This window comes from Acipenser ruthenus, chromosome 32 (genome assembly GCF_902713425.1).
Source record: "Acipenser ruthenus chromosome 32, fAciRut3.2 maternal haplotype, whole genome shotgun sequence".
In the NCBI taxonomy this organism is placed as follows: Eukaryota; Metazoa; Chordata; class Actinopteri; order Acipenseriformes; family Acipenseridae; genus Acipenser; species Acipenser ruthenus.
Window position 1 is genome coordinate 12,489,209 of NC_081220.1, and position 22,122 is coordinate 12,511,330.

Here is a 22,122-nt window from a genome sequence, read left to right on the forward strand (position 1 = left end):
TAATGCAAAACAAAAATTGTTATGTTTATTAGGTTTTATAAATGTTTCAATAAATAAAGAAAAATTGTAAGGCTAAATACATCTCTAGGATAATCAAAAGTTATATTGCATGTGTTTTTATTACTAATAGGGTTTTTAATCAAATTTGTCACGTGCATGGAGCCTTTTCAATGCAGTTTCATTTCAATTACTTCATAGCTGCTCTGGCCCTCTGAATGGCAGCTGCAAAGTCCTCCTGAGCTGGCGGCACAGTGGCCTCCTGGACAGGTGGGGGCACTGTTGCTGTTGGTTTCTCCTCCATGGTGGTTCTTGCTTTCATAAGGGCTGCCATGAGGTCATCTTCCGGTTCGTCTGGGGCAGCAGAGGGCGCTGTTTCTTGAAGGCCTGTCTTTGCCCTGTTCAAGGAGGCCAGGAAGTCATCCCCGGGTGGTGTTTCCTCCGGTGTAGCTGGGGGCTCCTCTCTGACAGGCTCCTCCGGGGCGTTTTCGCTGCCCTTCGTTTTCCTGCCTCTCTCCTCGGCTTGGCTGTCGCTGCTGTCCTCAGAGGAGTCGCTCAGCTCTCGCCGGCTCATCTGCACTCTCTGCTTGCGCTTCTCCAGGAAGGCCTCGGGGTCGTCTTCGCTGGACGGAGTGTGCTCCGACTCCGACTTCTCCTGGTAATTGAAGTCCAGGTCACTGGAGAGAGAAGCAGCAGGGTTACATAAGAACATAAGAACATAAGAAAGGTTACAAACGAGAGGAGGCCCCATTCGGCCCATCTTGCTCATTTGGTTGTTAGTAGCTTATTGATCCCAGAATCTCATCAAGCAGCTTCTTGAAGGATCCCAGGGTGTCAGCTTCCACAACATTACTGGGGAGTTGGTTCCAGACCCTCACAATTCTCTGTGTAAAAAAGTGCCCCTATTTTCTGCACTGTCCATAGGGTTGCCACCTTTTCCACAGACTAAACCCAGACATATTTCTCAGTCAGCCTTGGTCTATCAAAACTGCAGTATTATGCAATCCAGTAACACAATAACACCAGATCTCCGTACAAATCAATAATCATGCAGTATATACAGTATTGTGCTCTTGATATTTCTAGCAATCAGACTTGCAATCAAACTTGGTAACGATTTCTGTTCAGTTATCAGTAGCCTAAAATTACACGCACATGAAGATGAATGCAGTTTGCTTACTGTACACTTAAGTGGGTTGGTGATTCCCAATCCTTACATAAAATATCACAGAACCATCATATAACATATATTTATATTCATCTACCTGTAATATTAGGCTACTTGAAAACTGAACAGAAATTATGCACATACCTTACATATTGTTAATACTGTGCTCATTTTGGCACAGCAGAGTCCTTAGCACAGTCTCTTAGCTTAACCGTTTAGCTGAAGATGATTTTACAGGAACTAAAAAATCTACAGATTCCAGTTACTGACGCTTTGTAGAACAAAGTTGTTTTTTTTTATCCCCATACAAAATTTTGATACTTCTCTATACCAAATATGTCCGATACATTGCTTTACGAAAGATGTTAAACGTTTATATACAAAGAGAGAAATACTGTATATAATTCATATTAGGGCTGTATTTTGAAACAAAAATTATATATATTTTTAGTACTAGATCAGTACTAAACAGAACATTTCTAATAAGGTAGTGAACACTGTTTAAGCAACTAATGTCTGTCAAAGAAAATATTAAAAGGAAGGTTGGTGTTTCTTATGCGTTTCACTTAAAACCGGACATTAGGGCGTCCGGGCTTGTTAATTCCTGCCACCCGGACACAGATGCCAATTCCCGGACTGTGTGGGTCAAAACCGGACAGGTGGTAACCTTAACTGTGCAGCAGTCAGCTACATTCAGGCTTCAGTAAGGTGCTGTACAATGCATTCTGGCTGCTGCCTTCTTCAATGAGAATACTTTACTACACACACCCTATGCCATCTGCTCTTCTAAACCAGCACACTAGCCTAACAGCACTTGAGTGGTGATTTAGTGTGCTTTCTCGATGACAACCCTTTAGGACTCTCGTTGTTTAGATTCATAGCTCTCAAGCATGCTTCTCGGTTCAGCTGGCACACCAGTATAACCATGAACCAGCCCCCTGCAGCACTCACATTGGGTTATAGGGACCGGCTGCAGCCCACGTTTCATACTGGAATGAGTTTTATAGACTGGCTTCATGATGCAGATATGACGTCAGCAGTGCCCCTTATTCTCAGTGTTTACAGATTTGTAAAGATTGTTTTTTCTTTACAGAAGCTACAGATCGGTATTTAGTCATTTTCAGTCAGATACAGGTAGTGGACAAAAAAATGGAAACACTTGGGTAAATGAGGGACACCAAGTATATTGAAAGCAAGGGCTTCCACACAGGTGTGGCTCATGCGTTAACATCCCAGCATGCTTAGGGTCATGTATAAAAATGCTGGACAGGCCTGGTTTCCTATAATTATGGCTAGCATGGCTGCAAGAGGAGACCTCAGTGACTTTGAAAGAGGTGTGATTGTTGGGGCGCGTTTGGCAGGAGCTTCAGTGACCAAGACAGCTCAACTTGCTGATGTTTCACGAGCAACGGTGTCTAAGGTGATGTCGCCATGGAACTCCGAGGGAAAGACATCATCAGCAAAGGGCAACAGTGGGCGGAAGCGCATACTCCAGGATCGTGATATCAGTGCATTAATTCGAAGTGCAAGGCAAAACAGGAGAGCAACTGCAGATGAATTGACTGCAAATTTCAACCTGGGGCGCGAGCAGCCAGTTTCATCAAAAACGGTCCGCCGAGAACTCCACAGAGCGGGATAGCATAGTGGCCGAACGCCCTATTAAGTGACTTTACATTGGTGTTTCCATTTTTTTGTCCACTCAAGCATGTGATCATGATTAACAGCAAGACAAGCCGTGACTTTACGACCGATATATGGATTTGTGTAAATAAAACATTTTAGTGCAATGTTGCTGCATCCTGTGTTGTCCGTATCGCAGCAATTCCCCAAAGTTTAGATTTTCCTTATTATTCACACATCATAGGTAAATAAAAGAGGGAATTACTTTTTTCAGCTTTCACTCTTGAACGCTTGCAAGGAGAAAGAGATTTTTTCTTCTGCCCATCGCAGTGTATCCAGTTCATGCTCCGTCCTGCAACAATGCTGCTGATTGGAATGAGTGGCATGTTGTGGGAACAGAAAACCAGCATTGTAGCAGGAGGGAGTGTGATCTGGATACACTGCGATCCTTAGAAGACATTTCTCCTGGCAAACGCTCTTAAGTGTTGAGAAGTGTACTGGCCAGTTGACTTACAGTGTGATTGAAATTGTTTAAATAGCTGGCAATATATTTCAGCTGTACCTGTTGGAGTCACTGCTCTGGCTGCTGATGTTGCTGCTGGTGTCGCTCTCGCTCCTCTCCTCACCCTGCGTGGTGGCTGTTCTCTTGCGCAGCTCCTTGGGCAGGCTCTGCCCTCCCTTGTCCACCTTCTTCCGCAGAGCCTCCTTGATCCGCCTCTTCAGCAGCTTCCTCAGCTCTCTCTTCTTCTCCAGCTCCATGTTCTTCATCGCCTTCATAGCTGATATCCACAGCTTCACCTTCTCCTCGTCACTCGAGTCCCTGCACGCATTGGAATAACCCTTGTTAGATACTTTATCAAATAGAATGCTTTATTGGCATGCTAGAAAGAGACACGAGTCCTGGGTTACAGAACTGCCTTGGTTTATGTATTGTGGCAGGGAAGACAAGCCTTGCACATAATTAGAGGGGGCAGGACAAAGCCCTGCTTGTAAATGTATTGTAAATAATGTATTTTTTGTTTAGAAGCTCTGCCAGACAGCTCGTGCAAATGCATGGTCGGTAGCCTGTGCAGAAGGTGACCATCTCCAGATAATCGATTCATTTATTGCTAATCTGGAGATGGTCACTGAGAAATGAAAATAAAAACGAAACTGAAAGAAAGCAATTGCTTCGTGTGCAGGAAGCACGGTATTTGTTTGGTGTCGGTTTGTGTTCATGATTTTGTCTTAGTTTGAACATTTATTTTTGCTCTGTGAGCAGTGTTTTTGTACAACCTTTTTATTTATTTTTCTTTGCAATAAAAAACGGCGCACAAGAGCGCTTTTCACCCGTAGTACCTGTCTGAGTGTTTCTCTGTGAGCTTTCTGGTCTGGGAACGTCATCACTACTACCCTGTCACAGGTATATATGACCAAGTGCCAGTGATCCGGACACTGCTAAAGCTTCTGAACTCATTACACTTCAATCGCATCACAAAGTCTCACCTGTGAGTCTAGGATTACTGTTAGGAGTTGTTCATGCAGCTATAAGGGTGGAAAATGATTTAATAGCAAACTCCTGGCTCCTGATCATTTCAATAATTAGTAGTTCTGAAACCCAGGAGTGTGTGTTTCTGTCCATTCAGACAACCTTTCCCTTAGTCCCTTAGACACTCTGCTGCGGCCAACTTCAAGGCTGCATCTTCTTCTTTACTGGGCACTAGCACTCAATGAGGTTATGCTACAGTGTTCCTATAACAGGGTAACTCACAGCTCTTCCTCGTTGTCATCCTCAAAGGTCAAAGGGCTCATGCAGATGGTGCAGACGTTGTTGAGCTTCTTAAAGCACTGGGTGCAGTACAGACCTGGGCAGGGGGGCACACAGATACACAGTCAGGGCAGGCTGGGACACTGGAGAAGACATTCACTTTCACTGTGATAACACAACAAGGTACAGTTCTGATACACAAACGTCACAAAGGCTCCCATTGACAGCACAGTCTGCCCTCATACCACACCCAATGGCATCACAATAGTATGTAGAGAACTGCAGTAATTGTGTTGCTCTTATTGAAATGATTCGAATAGGGTTAGTGGTCTTTGCTGTGGTACATTCACCTGTGTTTAGTAGCTGCCCTTCAGGTCTAGTTTTTTTGCCACAGACATATGCAATGTAGGCTAGATCAGCCAAAGTGTCTTTGTATTAGTAAGCACCATCGCCATCTAGTTTATTACCAGAAAAACTAAAGGAAACTTGATCCAAAGTGGCCGATCACTAGATGGCGCTGTCTCTTCTAGATCTATAGAAGACTATTAGAACTGCTTACCAAAATAAAGAAAACACAGTACTGGAGTAAGACGCATTCAATGACTGAACATCAGACCAAGGGAAGGATATTGTTTATAATATACAATAGAGCCTGACAGTGATGTGATTCAGCCATCTGAAATGTCTTTGTATCAGAAAGTTTGTATCAGATGAACATGAGATTAGCTGTTTAATTATTTGTATGTAACACTATAACAATCTACAATATAGGGTGCTGTGGAAGATACACACTGATTTCCACCCTCTCAAGGTCAGAGCGGCCAGGAACCCCACTTGTGGCTAAGACCTCTTGTGGAGTGGAGGTCAGCTTGTATCACATAGCACCCTATATGATATTGTGTGTATGATATATGGAACCAGTTCTGATCTGTAGCGCAATACCTTTGCATCCTGGAGTGATGCAGGTCACGAACACAGACGTGTACTTGCCCTCTGCAACCTTCCCACAAGCCATGCAGTAACTCTGATACACTCCCATGAACTGAACCAGCCTGCCACACCCCGGGAACCTGCAAAGAAACACACACACACTCACACTGTATCATACTGCCCTAGACTAAACACACACACACTCACACTGTATCATACTGCCCTAGACTAAACACACACACACACACACACACAGTATCATACTGCCCTAGACTAAACACACACCGTATCATACTGCCCTAGACTAAACACACACACACACACACACACCGTATCATACTGCCCTAGACTAAACACACACACACACACACACAGTATCATACTGCCCTAGACTAAACACACACACACTCACAGTATCATATTGCCCTTGACTAAACACACACACACACTCTTTCCAGTACAAGAAGGGGACATTTCACGTGTCTGTTAATTTTACATTTATTCATGTTTTTATTTTGTTTCATAATTCACTGATGGTGAAAATAAAATGTCTATAAAGTGGGACATAAAAAAACTAAATATTCTACAATTTAGCATTCACGGTTTTCAGGTTTTCACGGTTTTACATTTCAATATGTAGGAACATCTGTGGCACAATAAGGCTAGAGAAAATGATCGATTTTGATTGTGAAAACACTTTTTCTGCTTTAATAAATATTATGTTTAATCGAGTCTTGAAATACTGATTTTTAGACTGAACTCTGTTAAATAAGCCATGTTTTACCGTGCAAAGCATACAGCCCAAGCTTTGTCTATACACAAGGATCCCGTTTCATGTGTATTTGAAGCTTCGGTTTGAACTCCTCTATAGGGATCATTAGCCCGGCTCTGTATCAGTGCAGCTCTCTTACTTTGCCCCCAGAACCATGAGCATGCTGGTGTGCCCCTCGTCCGCCGTGTTCTTCTTGATCGTTTGCATCAGAGCTGTTACGAGAGAGGTGCGCTTGGACAGGATCTGATTGTACAGGAAGCAGATCCGCTCCTAGAGGAGATACAGAGGGCTGTCAGGCACATTCCTCACTGCCGCTGTGAATACAAAACTGAACCAGGGTTAGGAAGCAAGTCACTAACATCCACTCCCCATCACCACCACTGTGAATACAAAACTGCACCAGGGTTAGGAAGCAAGTCACTAACATCCACGCCCCCTCACCACCACTGTGAATACAAAACTGCACCAGGGTTAGGAAGCAAGTCACTAACATCCATGCCCCCTCACCACCACTGTGAATACAAAACTGCACCAGGGTTAGGAAGCAAGTCACTAACATCAACGCCCCCTCACCACCACTGTGAATACAAAACTGCATCAGGGTTAGGAAGCAAGTCACTAACATCCACCCCCCATCACCACCACTGTGAATACAAAACTGCATCAGGGTTAGGAAGCAAGTCACTAACATCCACTCCCCCTCACCACCACTGTGAATACAAAACTGCATCAGGGTTAGGAAGCAAGTCACTAACATCCACCCCCCATCACCACCACTGTGAATACAAAACTGAACCAGGGTTAGGAAGCAAGTCACTAACATCCACTCCCCCTCACCACCACTGTGAATACAAAACTGCACCAGGGTTAGGAAGCAAGTCACTAACATCCACTCCCCATCACCATGGCTGTGAATACAAAACTGCATCAGGGTTAGGAAGCAAGTCACTAACATCCACTCCCCATCGCCTTGGCTGTGAATACAAAACTGCATCAGGGTTAGGAAGCAAGTCACTAACATCCACCCCCCATCACCACCACTGTGAATACAAAACTGCACCAGGGTTAGGAAGCAAGTCACTAACATCAACGCCCCATCACCACCACTGTGAATACAAAACTGCACCAGGGTTAGGAAGCAAGTCACTAACATTAACCCCCCATCACCACCACTGTGAATACAAAACTGCACCAGGGTTAGGAGCAAGACACTAACATCAACGCCCCCTCACCACCACTGTGAATACAAAACTGCACCAGGGTTAGGAAGCAAGTCACTAACATCCACTCCCCATCACCATGGCTGTGAATACAAAACTGCACCAGGGTTAGGAAGCAAGTCACTAACATCCACCCCCCATCACCACCACTGTGAATACAAAACTGCACCAGGGTTAGGAAGTAAGTCACTATCATCCACCCCCCATCACCACCACTGTGAATACAAAACTGCATCAGGGTTAGGAAGCAAGTCACTAACATCCACTCCCCATCACCACCACTGTGAATACAAAACTGCATCAGGGTTAGGAAGCAAGTCACTAACATCCACCCCCCATCACCATGGCTGTGAATACAAAACTGCACCAGGGTTAGGAAGCAAGTCACTAACATCCACTCCCCATCACCATGGCTGTGAATACAAAACTGCACCAGGGTTAGGAAGCAAGTCACTAACATTAACCCCCCATCACCACCACTGTGAATACAAAACTGCACCAGGGTTAGGAAGCAAGTCACTAACATCCACCCCCCATCACCACCACTGTGAATACAAAACTGCACCAGGGTTAGGAAGCAAGTCACTAACATTAACCCCCCATCACCACCACTGTGAATACAAAACTGCACCAGGGTTAGGAAGCAAGTCACTAACATCCACCCCCCATCACCACCACTGTGAATACAAAACTGCACCAGGGTTAGGAAGCAAGTCACTAACATCCACTCCCCATCACCACCACTGTGAATACAAAACTGCACCAGGGTTAGGAAGAAAGTCACTAACATCCACTCCCCCTCACCATGGCTGTGAATACAAAACTGCACCAGGGTTAGGAAGTAAGTCACTATCATCCACCCCCCATCACCACCACTGTGAATACAAAACTGCATCAGGGTTAGGAAGCAAGTCACTAACATCCACTCCCCCTCACCACCACTGTGAATACAAAACTGCACCAGGGTTAGGAAGCAAGTCACTAACATCCATGCCCCCTCACCACCACTGTGAATACAAAACTGCACCAGGGTTAGGAAGCAAGTCACTAACATCCACTCCCCCTCACCACCACTGTGAATACAAAACTGCACCAGGGTTAGGAAGCAAGTCACTAACATCCACCCCCCATCACCATGGCTGTGAATACAAAACTGCACCAGGGTTAGGAAGTAAGTCACTAACATCCACTCCCCATCACCACCACTGTGAATACAAAACTGCACCAGGGTTAGGAAGCAAGTCACTATCATCCACCCCCCATCACCACCACTGTGAATACAAAACTGCACCAGGGTTAGGAAGCAAGTCACTAACATCCACTCCCCATCACCACCACTGTGAATACAAAACTGCACCAGGGTTAGGAAGTAAGTCACTAACATCCACCCCCCATCACCACCACTGTGAATACAAAACTGCACCAGGGTTAGGAAGCAAGTCACTAACATCCATGCCCCCTCACCACCACTGTGAATACAAAACTGCACCAGGGTTAGGAAGCAAGTCACTAACATCAACGCCCCCTCACCACCACTGTGAATACAAAACTGCACCAGGGTTAGGAAGTAAGTCACTAACATCCACCCCCCATCACCACCACTGTGAATACAAAACTGCATCAGGGTTAGGAAGTAAGTCACTAACATCCACCCCCCCCTCACCATGGCTGTGAATGCAAAATCAGAGCAGGGTGATGAGAAAGTTGATGACTATGACATGTCAGCTGTACATAATAGTATAGAGTAAAAAATGAAAATGTTTAATTACAACATGATAAGTGATTTAACTTACAGATGGACAGAAATACAGACAGACAGACACACCCTATATATGCAGAATCTGATACGTTCAATAATCTAAAGAATGTTAACAGCAAGTTTCATGACAATTGGATAAGCGGTTCCCCAGATATATGGAAAAATTGTGGAGTCAGTTTCGCAAATTGCTAGAGAACTGCTTGCCCAATTCTGATCAAACTTTATTTTCCTGGATTGTTCCACTAATTATAACAAAAGAGGGGGTACTCCAATCTACTCCAAGACACTGAAGTTGTTGTAGCTGTTGAAGGTGGCGTGCCTCTGGCGGTGCTTACCCGCTCTCTCGATGGGTAATAACTGGCACACACGAACCTCCGCAGTCGGGTCACATAATTCCCAGCGACGACAATGAAAAAAGACATTCCGTACAGCCCCCCTGGAAAGAACAGAGACTCCCATCAACATGGCGTACAACCCTCCTGGAAAGAACAGAGACTCCCATCAACAGGGTGTACAGCCCCCTGGAAAAAGCATAGCCTGGTCTCGCTCTTATCCACATTAGGCAACCTACTTCATTTTAGAAATAATCAGTAACGTGCAGCTCAGTGACAGACCCTGCTGGACAGCATGCTCAGCTCCACTCCTCCTGAGCAGCTCAGTGACAGACCCCGCTGGACAGCATGCTCAGCTCCACTCCTCCTGAGCAGCTCAGTGACAGACCCCGCTGGACAGCATGCTCAGCTGAAGAAAATGTGCTGCCGGCAGGCTACTTAAAGTCTTGCAGCGGTTCCAGTATTTTATAACTGAGCTTGACGTTTACCAGACACGACTGCCGGTGCATGATGAGGTAGCCCATGTAGTCTGGAGTGTATCACTCTGTCCTGAGTCTATGAGGTGCAGTGAATGCAGTAACAGTACCTATGATGAGGTAGCCCATGTAGTGTGCAGTGTATCACTTTGTCCTGAGTATATGAGGTGCAGTGAATACAGTAACAGTACCTATGATGAGGTAGCCCATGTAGTCTGGAGTGTATCACTCTGTCCTGAGTCTATGAGGTGCAGTGAATGCAGTAACAGTACCTATGATGAGGTAGCCCATGTAGTCTGGCTCGGCTGGGTTCATCTGGCACTTCTTGCTCAAGACGCTGATGTTCGCTTGCTGCAGGACGTCGAAGGACGCTACAATGTCTTTGTAGATATCGGCTGCATATCCAGACCCGTTAATATCAATTGCAATCTGAACAGGGGCTGCAAACAACAAGACAGGAAGAGGACTGCAATCCCAGCATCGTGTCACCCTGCGTGCTTGTAGATACCAAGCTCCTTTTCAGCACTGCTTTGTCAGGCTCGTAAAGTAATGTAATGAATCACTCTGCTTTTACAAATACTGTAATGAATCAATTAGGCTTATGTATATATATATATACTTGTATTGTATTCACTTGTATGCTGTATCACTCGACTTGGTACTATAAACTGATGTGATCCATGCTCTGAGGATCTCTGAAAAAGCTGCTTGCTGTTTGGTCGTATTCAGAAGTTTCTGCCTATGAAGACAGCGCTTATTTTGACGTTATATCCTACAATTACACTTCGATATAGTGGAAGGTAAGAACCATTTGAGTGTATATCTCATTTATATTGATGCATTGCTATAAGGTATAGGAGAGTGATATATTGGAGAGTGATATATTGGAGAGTGATATATTGGAGAGTGATATATTGGAGAGTGATATATTGTATGTTTTAGGATTTAGCGGTGGGCGTTTTAGCTTTTTGCATGGCTAGCCTGAAGGCTAAGCATATGATAACCATACCTGTATTGATGTATTGAAGTATTAATGCTGTTAAACCTGTAAAGGCACTGGAAACGCCCAGCTTGCCTATTAGCAGGGATCCAAAGTGGCCTGCAACCACTCGATCCATTATTAAGCATTTAATAAACCGAAGGAGTACAAATACTGCTCTGATTCGTTCAAACTTCTAATCAAATTAGAGTCTGTGTGATTTTCTTATTTAAAAGTTGTCTGGATGCGTTGCAAGCCCAGTGCATGAACAATCCACTACAGGAGTCCAAAACATCTCTCTGTCCTCCTTGAACGCCTCTCCTGAGTTTAAGAGTGTGCTCTGAGCAATAAAAGAAGTAGGTAGAATCTGACAGTGGTGAAGTCTGATGTATAATAAACTGGTTTCATGGTGTTCCAATGAAGACCTCAGAGATCTAACAGAGTGATTTATTGTGCTATTTTGTGTAACCCTGAAAAATAAATGTTGAAAAGGAGCAAGCCAATATTATTATTTATTTCTTAGCAGACACCCTTATCCAGGGCGACTTACAATTGTTACAAGATATCACATTATACAGATATCACATTATTTTACATACAATTACCCATTTATACAATTGGGTTTTTACTGGAGCAATCTAGGTAAAGTACCTTGCTCAAGGGTACAGCAGCAGTGTCCCCCACCTGGGATTGAACCCACGACCCTCCGGTCAAGAGTCCAGAGCCCTAACCACTACTCCACACTGCTGCCCAATAGAGTCCACACAGCAAAATAATTCCATAATCCTTGCCTGTTTTATAGTCTCAGATGTGCAGTAACACATGTCATAGCAAACAACATTAATACGTAATACGTATTAGATACTGTGCATATAATGTATATGAAGAGTATTATATTCTTAAATAAGGACAGTAAAAGAAGGAGCAGCGCCCCCTGCTGGAGAGGACAGGCTTACCGCGGGCTATTATCTCCCCCTGCAGGTAGTAGCGCACCATGTCGAAGATCCAGAAGATGATGTAATCGATCACCACCACCAGAGAGCAGATCAGCATGTGACGAAACACATTGGTGATGTTCCAGATGTAGGTGCGCCTCTCCCTGCCTGTCATGTACAGAGAACCTGACACACACAGATACACAGAGAGAGAGAGAGAGAGAGAGTGAGTTATCCACACACACACACACACAGAGGGAGGGAGAGAGAGAGAGAAAGAGAGAGTGACCCCCCCCCCACACACACACACACAGACAAACACACACAGAGAAACAGCGTGACCCCGCACACAAAGATACACACACACACAGATACACAGGGAGAGGGAGGGACCCCCACACACACAGATGCACAGAGAGAAAGAGAGTGACCCAACACACACACACAAATACTCACACACAGAGACACACACAGAGATACAGAGAGAGACCCCCAGCACCACACACACACAGACAAACACAGAGATACACACACACAGATACAGAGAGAGAGACACACACCCAGACAGACAGACATACATAGAGAGAGACCCCCATAACACACACACAGATGTACACATACACACACAGAAAAACACAGAGATACACACACACACATACAGATACAGAGAGAGACACACACAGGCATAGAAAACAAAGTTAATTACACAAGATTCCTTCATTTTGTTCCTTCTAACCCCTACCTTCTCTCCCCTCTTCTTAAATCCTCCCCACTCTCCCTCTCTGTACAACCACCTTTCTCCTCTCCCCACTCGCCTTCCTCCCCCTACCCTCTCCTCCCTCCCTCCAACCCTCTCTTCATTCTCCATTCCCAACTCTCCTCTCTCTGCACACTCCCTTATCCCCTCTTCCCATACACCCTTCTAAAGGTTCCCCATAGTAAAAGCACAGCAGAGTGTAATGAAACACAGTGAAAGCACAGAAAATCATAGGGAAGCTTAAATGATTAACATATCCTGCCCCCTGTCCCCTCCCCCTTGCTTACAGGGCCGCACGTATTTCAGAGCTTCGTCCTGGCTCAGTGGGAGCACGGTGCTCTTGTCATGCTGCGCTCTCATGATGTCCATCTCCACAAACTCATTGGTGATATAGTTATTGTCATAGTCATCCTGGAACAGGTACTTCTTCCTGTACAGCACAGCCCTGCACACAGACACACACAGACATACAGGCACACACACACACACACACACACAGACAGACATACAGGCACACACAAACACACAGACATACAGGCACACACACAGACACACACAAACACACACAGAGACAGACATACAGGCACACACAAACACACAGACACCCACAAACACACACAGACATACAGGCACACACACAGACACACACAGACAGACACAGACATACAGACACACACAGACAGTAATTAAGTAATTGTAACTAACCTAATGATTCCATAAACCTCAGCCATTTCCACTCTAATGTGCAGTTTTAATGTGATATTATATCACACATGTATTCTCATCTGGTCCGGCTGCAGGTTCAACGAAGCTCTCAGTTTCCATGCCTTATTCTTGGGTTATCTCTTTACACTCCCTGGGTCATTTCACCCCAGCTGGGTCATGTTACCTGCTGAAGCCTGTCAGTCAATAGGGGAAGCAGCTGATTGGTTACTGACAGGAAAGAAGCCAGTGAAGGGGTGGGGACAATTTCACCCTCCAGGTGAAATGACCCAGGAAGTGCAAGACAGTCAAAAAGCTTGGCTTTTGTGTTTCTTTCAAAACTGCACCTATTCAAGTGTGGAGTCGGAAAAACACAAATCTAAAACCTGTTACGACGGAAGACAGAAATCCTTACCGACTACGAGTCAAGGGACTGTAGACTTTAGAGAAAGAAAAACAACAAGATAATGTAGTGGGATGCCTTTTGAAGAGCACGATTAAAACATCAGTAAAAATAGTAGCCTTTTCTTCACATCGTAAAAGTGCCCATTTTACAGCTGACCTTTGAAGAGAGACCACCTCTTGTTATTATTATTTATTTCTTAGCAGACGCCCTTATCCAGGGCGATTTAAAATTATTATAAGATACCACATTATTTTGTACATATAATTACCCATTTATACAGTTGGGTTTTTACTGGAGCAATCTAGGTAAAGTACCTTGCTCATGGGTACAGCAGCAGTGTCCCCCACCTGGGATTGAACCCACAACCCTCTGGTCAAGAGTCCAGAGCCCTAACCACTACTCCACACTGCTGCTCTTACAAGCAGACACTTTTGCTTACGCCCATGAGTGGTCACTCTTGGCATGTTTTACTGTAGTTTCATAGGTCTCAGATTTTATGAAAATACACACATTATGCTCCAATGCTACACTTCCAGTCAACTTCCTAAAGTCGCATGAAGGAATTAACACTGAAAACACATCGGTCACAGGAGAAGCAGTGATCGGTACTTGAGCCACTGCGTCTCGCTTCTGGGAGTTCTTTTAAAGAAAATAAACAGCCAACACTGAGAATGCTGTTTCTTTTTTCTGGAGAAATATAAAACAATGTGCTCAGAAAAAGTTTTAAAACCATTCTGAATTCTTTTTCCTACAAGGACTCCCAGAAGCAACTCACTTGTGTAATGCGATCTTTCAAGAGTGCACGTTTTATTGATGACAAATGCTATGGAAAGAATACCGTTAAAAATCAAATCCATGTTTAACATGATGTGTGCCTCTTTCAAATAGAAGATGTGAGACCCCAGAGATGCTGGGATGCAGATGAGGCTGATTGTGCTCCTGTGTGCAGTGACCCAGGCGCAGTGTAACATGTGTTCAGCACTGACTCACTGCAGGTACATGTAGAACATGAGGAAGAGCGTGGCGTAGCCGAAGATACCGATGAACTCCTGGAACTTGTCCAGCTCCACAGACACCTCCTCCATGATGTCCGCGGCCACCTGGAAGATGGACTTGCTCTTGTTGAAGTGCATGGAGAAGTGGGAGCTGCTGGAGATGTTGAACTCAAACTCATCCTTCATCTTCTCGAAGGCTGCCATCACGGCTGAGCAGAGGAAACAGCACAGAGGCGTTCACAACGGTACCAGGATCACTTTACCATCTGAGCTCTACTTCATAATGCAAATCGAGATGAAGAAACATGACATACTGTAATGGGGCACTGTAACAGACAAGCTGTTGGTGAGTTTATCGTCTCTCAGACAGAAATACCGTATGCCACAGATTTTCATGATGCATCTTATTTATTCCACAAATAAATTCCACAGGTGAGCTTAGTGAGGTGCATTCTTGCCTGGAGAATCCTATGTGCCAGGACTGAACAGCCTTCCTCACTCCATTCAAATACGACTGAGTGACGTTTCAGCTCTGCTTGTCTCACTCTGTATATATAGACAGAGAGAGTGGGGAGGCTGGCAGAGTTGAAAAGTTACAGTGAAGGCTGTTTAAAAGAGATTGTTTTCTTTGCTAAGCTCCGATAAGAAACATCCCTTTAACAATGCAGCTGGATGCCGTCTCTGGTAATATCTGAGGGGTGACCCTGCCCTGAAGCATCCCTTTAACAATGCAGCTGGATGCCGTCTCTGGTAATATCTGAGGGGTGATCCCCTTTCCCTCCTACTCACGGTTCGAAGTCTTCTCCCTGATTCGTCCCATGATGTAGGTAGGAATGATACAGAACAGCTGGATGACTGCAGGCAAAGGAAACAAGAAGGATAGTCTTACACAAGAGCTGTCTGCTAATGACAACTTGAAGTGTGTGTGATATCGAAATGATCTTAACTAATATTCTTCTGTATATCAGTTTCAGTCTCCACACCCGTGGCCTCAATAGAGCTCTCAGAACCATGTCTAATCTGCTGGCACACCAGAGTGTCACCATTAACCTGTCCTCCTGCAACACTCTGCCCCCTAGTGGATGTAAGAACTACATTAGTAATACCACACAGAACAAATGTGCTAAATCTTACTAGCAGAACAGTATTGCAGGGGGACAGGTTAATGGTTACACGCTGGTGTACTTCAAGATAGACAAGTTTCTATTAAGGCCACCAGCATGCTTTAAACAAAGTCACCACGATGTGATGAACGAGGCAGAACATTATACAAAGAGAATCTAAAGAAGGTTTCAATGACAGATGCTTTGACTACAGGCCTTTTTCAGTGTCTTCAAAGCAGAAATTAGTTTTGATTCCTATACAGTACTTATATCTAGGGCTTCTGATTTTCGTTTTTAACCAATAAAAAACGATACAACACCCTTGATAAAAAAATCTGAAATCAGTTATATATAATAAACTCAATTCACGTTGACTTGACCCCTTTCCCTGTGAAACAAATAAATAAAACAAAAAAAGACTTTCTCAGTGCTGCTGGGTAATATCCCTCCTTCCTGACTTGTATCTCACATTGATTCGTTCTGAATACTTTAAACCCGCCCCAAACTACCGAGTGACAGCAAACTCCTACATTTCTATTGGAGGATTGTACCACGTGAGATTACAAGCACAAGATTTAAAGCTATATTACTATATTTACACGCTAATGGAATTTAAAACATAATTGCAAATTGTGGTGAAATGTAAAAAGATGCCTAAACACACAAAAACCCCAGAAGAATATGCTTGTGACCACAATTGTGGAAGACAGCAAAGGAAAGAAGGTACAACTGTGCAAGTGCTGCTGAGTTATTTACATATTGTGACAGAAAAAAATGAAGTAACTAAAAACAATGATTTCAGCAGTGTGGATTAGTGGTTATGGCTCTGGGCTCTTGACCAGAGGGTCATGGGTTGGTTCCCAGGTGGGGGACATTGCTGCTGTACCCTTGAGCAAGGTACTTTACCTAGATTGCTCCAGTAAAAACACAACTGTATAAATGGGTAATTGTATGTACAAAATAATATGATATCTTGTAACAATTGTAAGTCGCCCTGGATAAGGGTGTCTGCTAAGAAATAAATAATAATAATAATGATAATAATAATAATAATAATAATCATAATAATAATAATAATAATAATAATAATAATAATAATAATAATAATTTCATACAGTATATAAAAAGCAAAAGCCCTGAAAAAAACAATTTACATATAACTCAACTAAAAATAAGCACCAAAAAATGAAATGAACAAAAACAGAAAAACAGAAACCCTACTTCTATCACTGGGTAATGCGGACCCCCATCTGATAAAGTATTTCTCAATGGTGCCACTAAGAGGAACGTGTGTGTTTTGTGCTAGACACTGGAGAGGGATTCCTTTTTTAATTACTCAGCTAGGTAGTTCATTGTCATCGATTGGTACTCAATTGTATAGAGGAGGGCGAATGGGGTGAAGGCAGCTTTTCTTGTCGTGAAATGAACGCACATTCAACAGGTTTGTTTCGGTTTCATTTAAAAAACAAGTTAAAGGGAATTGCTTGGGAATTCGGAGTATCTGCACATATCCACGCTGTTTGAAATGGCAATGGAGTGGGTTGAGACCCCCGTGGTGTGCATTGAGAGATGAGCGATGCTCTTACTGTAGGCCAGTCCACACAGCGGTTTGAAGATGTCTACGATGTAGCAGAGGAATCCGAAGAAGGACATGACGTCCAAGCAGTCAGCGCGGGCGTCATCGAATATCTTGATGCACTTCCTGTACGGGGAGCCCAGCTGGTCGTTGCAGATCTCGCCGATATTCACGAGGAAGTGCAAGACATTCCTTAAGATACGAGCTGCAGGGAAACAAACACCGAGTGGATCAGTAAACCCAATCTCTTCCTCAGATGCTTGCAGTGCACAGTAATATCGTTCTGGGGCTGCATGCACAGCGCTTCTCGTATTGCACGGTTTTGCAGTGTCAGCATGTCAGTAGTGGTTAAACACAGCTCTCGTTTTCTAAGCTTCATTCTCAGGATATCTGATGCACTTCCTGGGTCAGTCCACCTAAGCAGTGGTCATGTTATTGGCTGAAAGCATGTCAGTCAATAAGCAGCTGGTTGGTTGATGACAGTAAAGAAGCCAGTGAAAGGGTGGGGACAACTTCACCCTCAAGGTGACCAAGGAAGTGCAACAGTAACTGAAAGCTTGGCTTGCAAACTGTTTTCTTTAGCCAAGTGTAGTACCAGCTATTCTGTTTCAATTGTGAATGTGTTTTGAGACCTATATAACATATGCAAGTGCAGGACAGGTCAGATTTCTGGAATGATTTTGTTAACTACAATCACTTTAAATGTGTTAATAATGGAATATGCAGTTCATTACAGGAGCTCTGTGCGTTGTGTGTTTGCTTTGAGTTTAGCAGACCCCTCACCAACATGCTTCACCGATGACATCAGACTCTTAAGAAACCTCCGGACCTTGTCTGCCACGACTTTAGCGTTCTTAGATATGTTCTTGATCTTATTCAGGACAGCTGGAACAAAACAAAAAGAACAGAAGCATGGAGCCATACTGCACAGCTCTGATGCAATCCACACCAGTATGAACAGAAGGACGGAGCCCATACAGCACAGCTCTGATGCAATCCACACCAGTATGAACAGAAGGACGGAGCCCATACAGCACAGCTCTGATGCAATCCACACCAGTATGAACAGAAGCACGGAGCCCATACAGCACAGCTCTGATGCAATCCACACCAGTATGAACAGAAGCACGGAGCCCATACAGCACAGCTCTGATGCAATCCACACCAGTATGAACAGAAGCATGGAGCCCATACAGCACAGCTCTGATGCAATCCACACCAGTATGAACAGAAGGACGGAGCCCATACAGCACAGCTCTGATGCAATCCACACCAGTATGAACAGAAGCATGGAGCCCATACAGCACAGCTCTGATGCAATCCACACCAGTATGAACAGAAGGACGGAGCCCATACAGCACAGCTCTGATGCAATCCACACCAGTATGAACAGAAGCCCAAACTTAATTTGAAATAATCCCAAACTTAAGTTTCATTTTTTATAGTTTTCCCTGAATGGGAGTGATTGGACTCACGGGCCAGGGGGGTTGTGACTTTCTCCACCAGCTCCTTGGTCTGATTGAGGGCCAGCTCCACTCCACAGGACACAGCCTCGGCCGCCCGCTCGAAGTTATCCAGGATGTTCATCATGGGGCCCTGGATCGCCAGCGTGAAGGCCATGAAGAGCAGGAAGTTCTTCCCTTCCTCTGCCAGGGAGACAGATCAACAAGACAGCCACGCGGCAATAAGGGACAGCGCTAGAGGTTACAAACCACAGCAGAGTGGGATAAAGCACTCTGAAAGCACAGGAAAGCATGGCCAAGCACTGTAAAGCACAGAGAGGTGTGGTAAAGCATAGGGAAGCATTGTAAAGCACAGAGAGGTATGGTAAAGCATAGGGAAGCATTGTAAAGCACAGAGAGGTCTGGTAAAGCATAGGGAAGCATTGTAAAGCACAGAGAAGTCTGGTAAAGCATAGGGAAGCATTGTAAAGCACAGAGAGGTCTGGTAAAGCATAGGGAAGCATTGTAAAGCACAGAGAGGTCTGGTAACGCATAGGGAAGCATTGTAAAGCACAGAGAGGTCTGGTAAAGCATAGGGAAGCATTGTAAAGCACAGAGAGGTCTGGTAAAGCATAGGGAAGCACTGTAAAGCACAGAGAGGTATGGTAAAGCATAGGGAAGCATTGTAAAGCACATAGAGGTATGGTAAAGCATAGGGAAGCATTGTAAAGCACAGAGAGGTCTGGTAAAGCATAGGGAAGCATTCTAAAGCACAGAGAGGTAGGGGAAAGCATAGGGAATCACTGTAAAGCAGAGGTATGGTAAAGCATATTAAAAAACAAACCATGGTAAACTAACCCTTATAAAAGTTGCCCACAGTAACAGCACAGCAAAGTGTAATAAAGCACAGTGAAAGCATAGTAAAGCATAGGGAAGCATTGTAAAGCACAGAGAGGTCTGGTAAAGCATAGGGAAGCATTGTAAAGCACAGAGAGGTCTGGTAAAGCATAGGGAAGCATTGTAAAACACAGAGAGGTCTGGTAAAGCATAGGGAAGCATTGTAAAGCACAGAGAGGTCTGGTAAAGCATAGGGAAGCATTGTAAAGCACAGAGAGGTCTGGTGAAGCATAGGGAAGCATTGTAAAGCACAGAGAGGTCTGGTAAAGCATAGGGAAGCATGGTAAAGTACAGAGAGGTCTGGTAAAGCATAGGGAAGCATTGTAAAGCACAGAGAGGTGTGGTAAAGCATAGGGAAGCATTGTAAAGCACAGAGAGGTCTGGTAAAGCATAGGGAAGCATTGTAAAGCACAGAGAGGTCTGGTAAAGCATAGGGAAGCATTGTAAAGCACAGAGAGGTGTGGTAAAGCATAGGGAAGCATTGTACAGCACAGAGAGGTCTGGTAAAGCATAGGGAAGCATTGTAAAGCACAGAGAGGTCTGGTAAAGCATAGGGAAGCATTGTAAAGCACAGAGAGGTGTGGTAAAGCATAGGGAAGCATTGTAAAGCACAGAGAGGTGTGGTAAAGCATAGGGAAGCATTGTACAGCACAGAGAGGTCTGGTAAAGCATAGGGAAGCATTGTAAAGCACAGAGAGGTCTGGTAAAGCATAGGGAAGCATTGTAAAGCACAGAGAGGTGTGGTAAAGCACAGGGAAGCATTGTAAAGCACAGAGAGGTCTGGTAAAGCACAGGGAAGCATTGTAAAGAACAGAAAGGTCTGGTAAAGCATAGGGAAGCATTGTAAAGCACAGAGAGGTCTGGTAAAGCATAGGGAAGCATTGTAAAGAACAGAAAGGTCTGGTAAAGCATAGGGAAGCATTGTAAAGCACAGAGAGGTATGGTAAAGCATAGGGAAGCATTGTAAAGCACAGAGAGGTCTGGTAAAGCATAGGGAAGCATTGTAAAGCACAGAGAGGTCTGGTAAAGAATATTAAAACTCCAGCACAGGTTCACAGCAATTTGATTCATGTAACAGTAAACACGTTTTAGTAAAGGGGCTGCTATTAAACGGACTGTTCTGAGTGAATCTAATCCAGGGACTCAGCGGCGATACTAACTGGAGCAGATCATGGGCAGCATGAGGAACACGTTGGAGCGGATACGGACGGACAAGCCCATGCCGAAGGAGCAGAAGGCGGCGATGGTGACGGTGGAAAGGAGGCTGTACCACATGCCGTAGCTGTGGACAAAGAGCACCATCCCCGCGTAGCAAGACGACAGCACCAGCCCGAAGAAAAAGCCGCCCAGGCTGCGCACAGCCTCCTTCAGCGGCGCGGGACGGCGGATCTGGGGCTGGCGTTTCCGACGCTTTATCCGGGCTCCCGCGGCGGCTCCGCTCTCCAGATCGGACGGGCTCTTGCAGGAATCGAACTGCAGGCAGCAGCACCACAGCGTCTTGATACAAGCCTCCTGGCTCAGCTTATCCTTCAAACTGTCGCCCATCCCCGTCCTCCTTGTAGAGGGAGAGAAAGGGTTATTAAGATACAAACCCTGTCAAATATAGCACAGCCTGCTGTGTTAGTGAATAGGCTTCCCTCCTTGTCAGACATACAGATGTGGGCCTACTGTTTGAGTGCAACATGTAGGCTAAAATGATTAAGTCCCAGAAAAACAGGAGTTGTCACAGATTTCAGTCTTAACATTTTGTCCCGGTGTTATGCCAAATAGTGTCATAGGACTACAATCACAATTGCAAATTAATTTGCGCATTCCTAGTTTATTGAATCTTGCCTACCAAAGTGTTGCATTTCAATGGTTTTGAATTGAAATATAATAATGAAAAAGTAATCAAAAGACGCGGTTTTGGCACTCAGTCTGGAGTGCAGGGTGCGCCCTACAGCTTGGAGATCGCCGGTTCGAATCCAAGCTGTGCCACTGCAGACCGTAGACAGGACTCCCCAGGGGGCGGCGCACAATTGGTCAAGCGCTGCCCGGGCAGAGTAGGGGTAAGGTCAGCTGGGGAGTCCTTGGCTCAAGGATATGGCTGCAAGGCGGGCTTGCAGAAAAAAAAGCAGACGGCTGACAGCACTCGTTTCAAAGTGCTCGTCTTCATCTCTCCCGAGAGACTTCGGGGGTTGCAGCTGTGAGCCAGGTTGAATAATAATTGGACATTCCAAAATTAGGAGATAATTGGAAACATTAATAAAAATAACTTTTAAAAAAGTCCAAGTTTCCTGCACAGTAGTGTGTACGAAAGGCTAAACTTT

The 22,122-nt window shown here is 44.7% G+C and overlaps 1 protein-coding gene across 1 annotated transcript; it reads right to left on the reverse strand.

The window, feature by feature from the left end:
- LOC117395207 (DC-STAMP domain-containing protein 2) lies at positions 1 to 21,358 on the reverse strand. The gene is made up of 15 exons (XM_059006002.1): positions 20,974 to 21,358; positions 18,950 to 19,120; positions 18,258 to 18,359; positions 17,485 to 17,679; positions 15,585 to 15,650; positions 14,791 to 15,004; positions 12,980 to 13,137; positions 11,957 to 12,121; positions 10,294 to 10,461; positions 9,549 to 9,649; positions 6,374 to 6,504; positions 5,475 to 5,602; positions 4,536 to 4,629; positions 3,348 to 3,605; positions 1 to 674 (listed from the first exon to the last, which is right to left on the reverse strand). Exons 1-15 carry the CDS (start codon positions 21,356 to 21,358, stop codon positions 188 to 190), a joined length of 2,823 nt encoding a protein of 940 aa, XP_058861985.1. The 3' UTR covers positions 1 to 187.
- Positions 21,359 to 22,122: the final 764 nt, after the last annotated feature.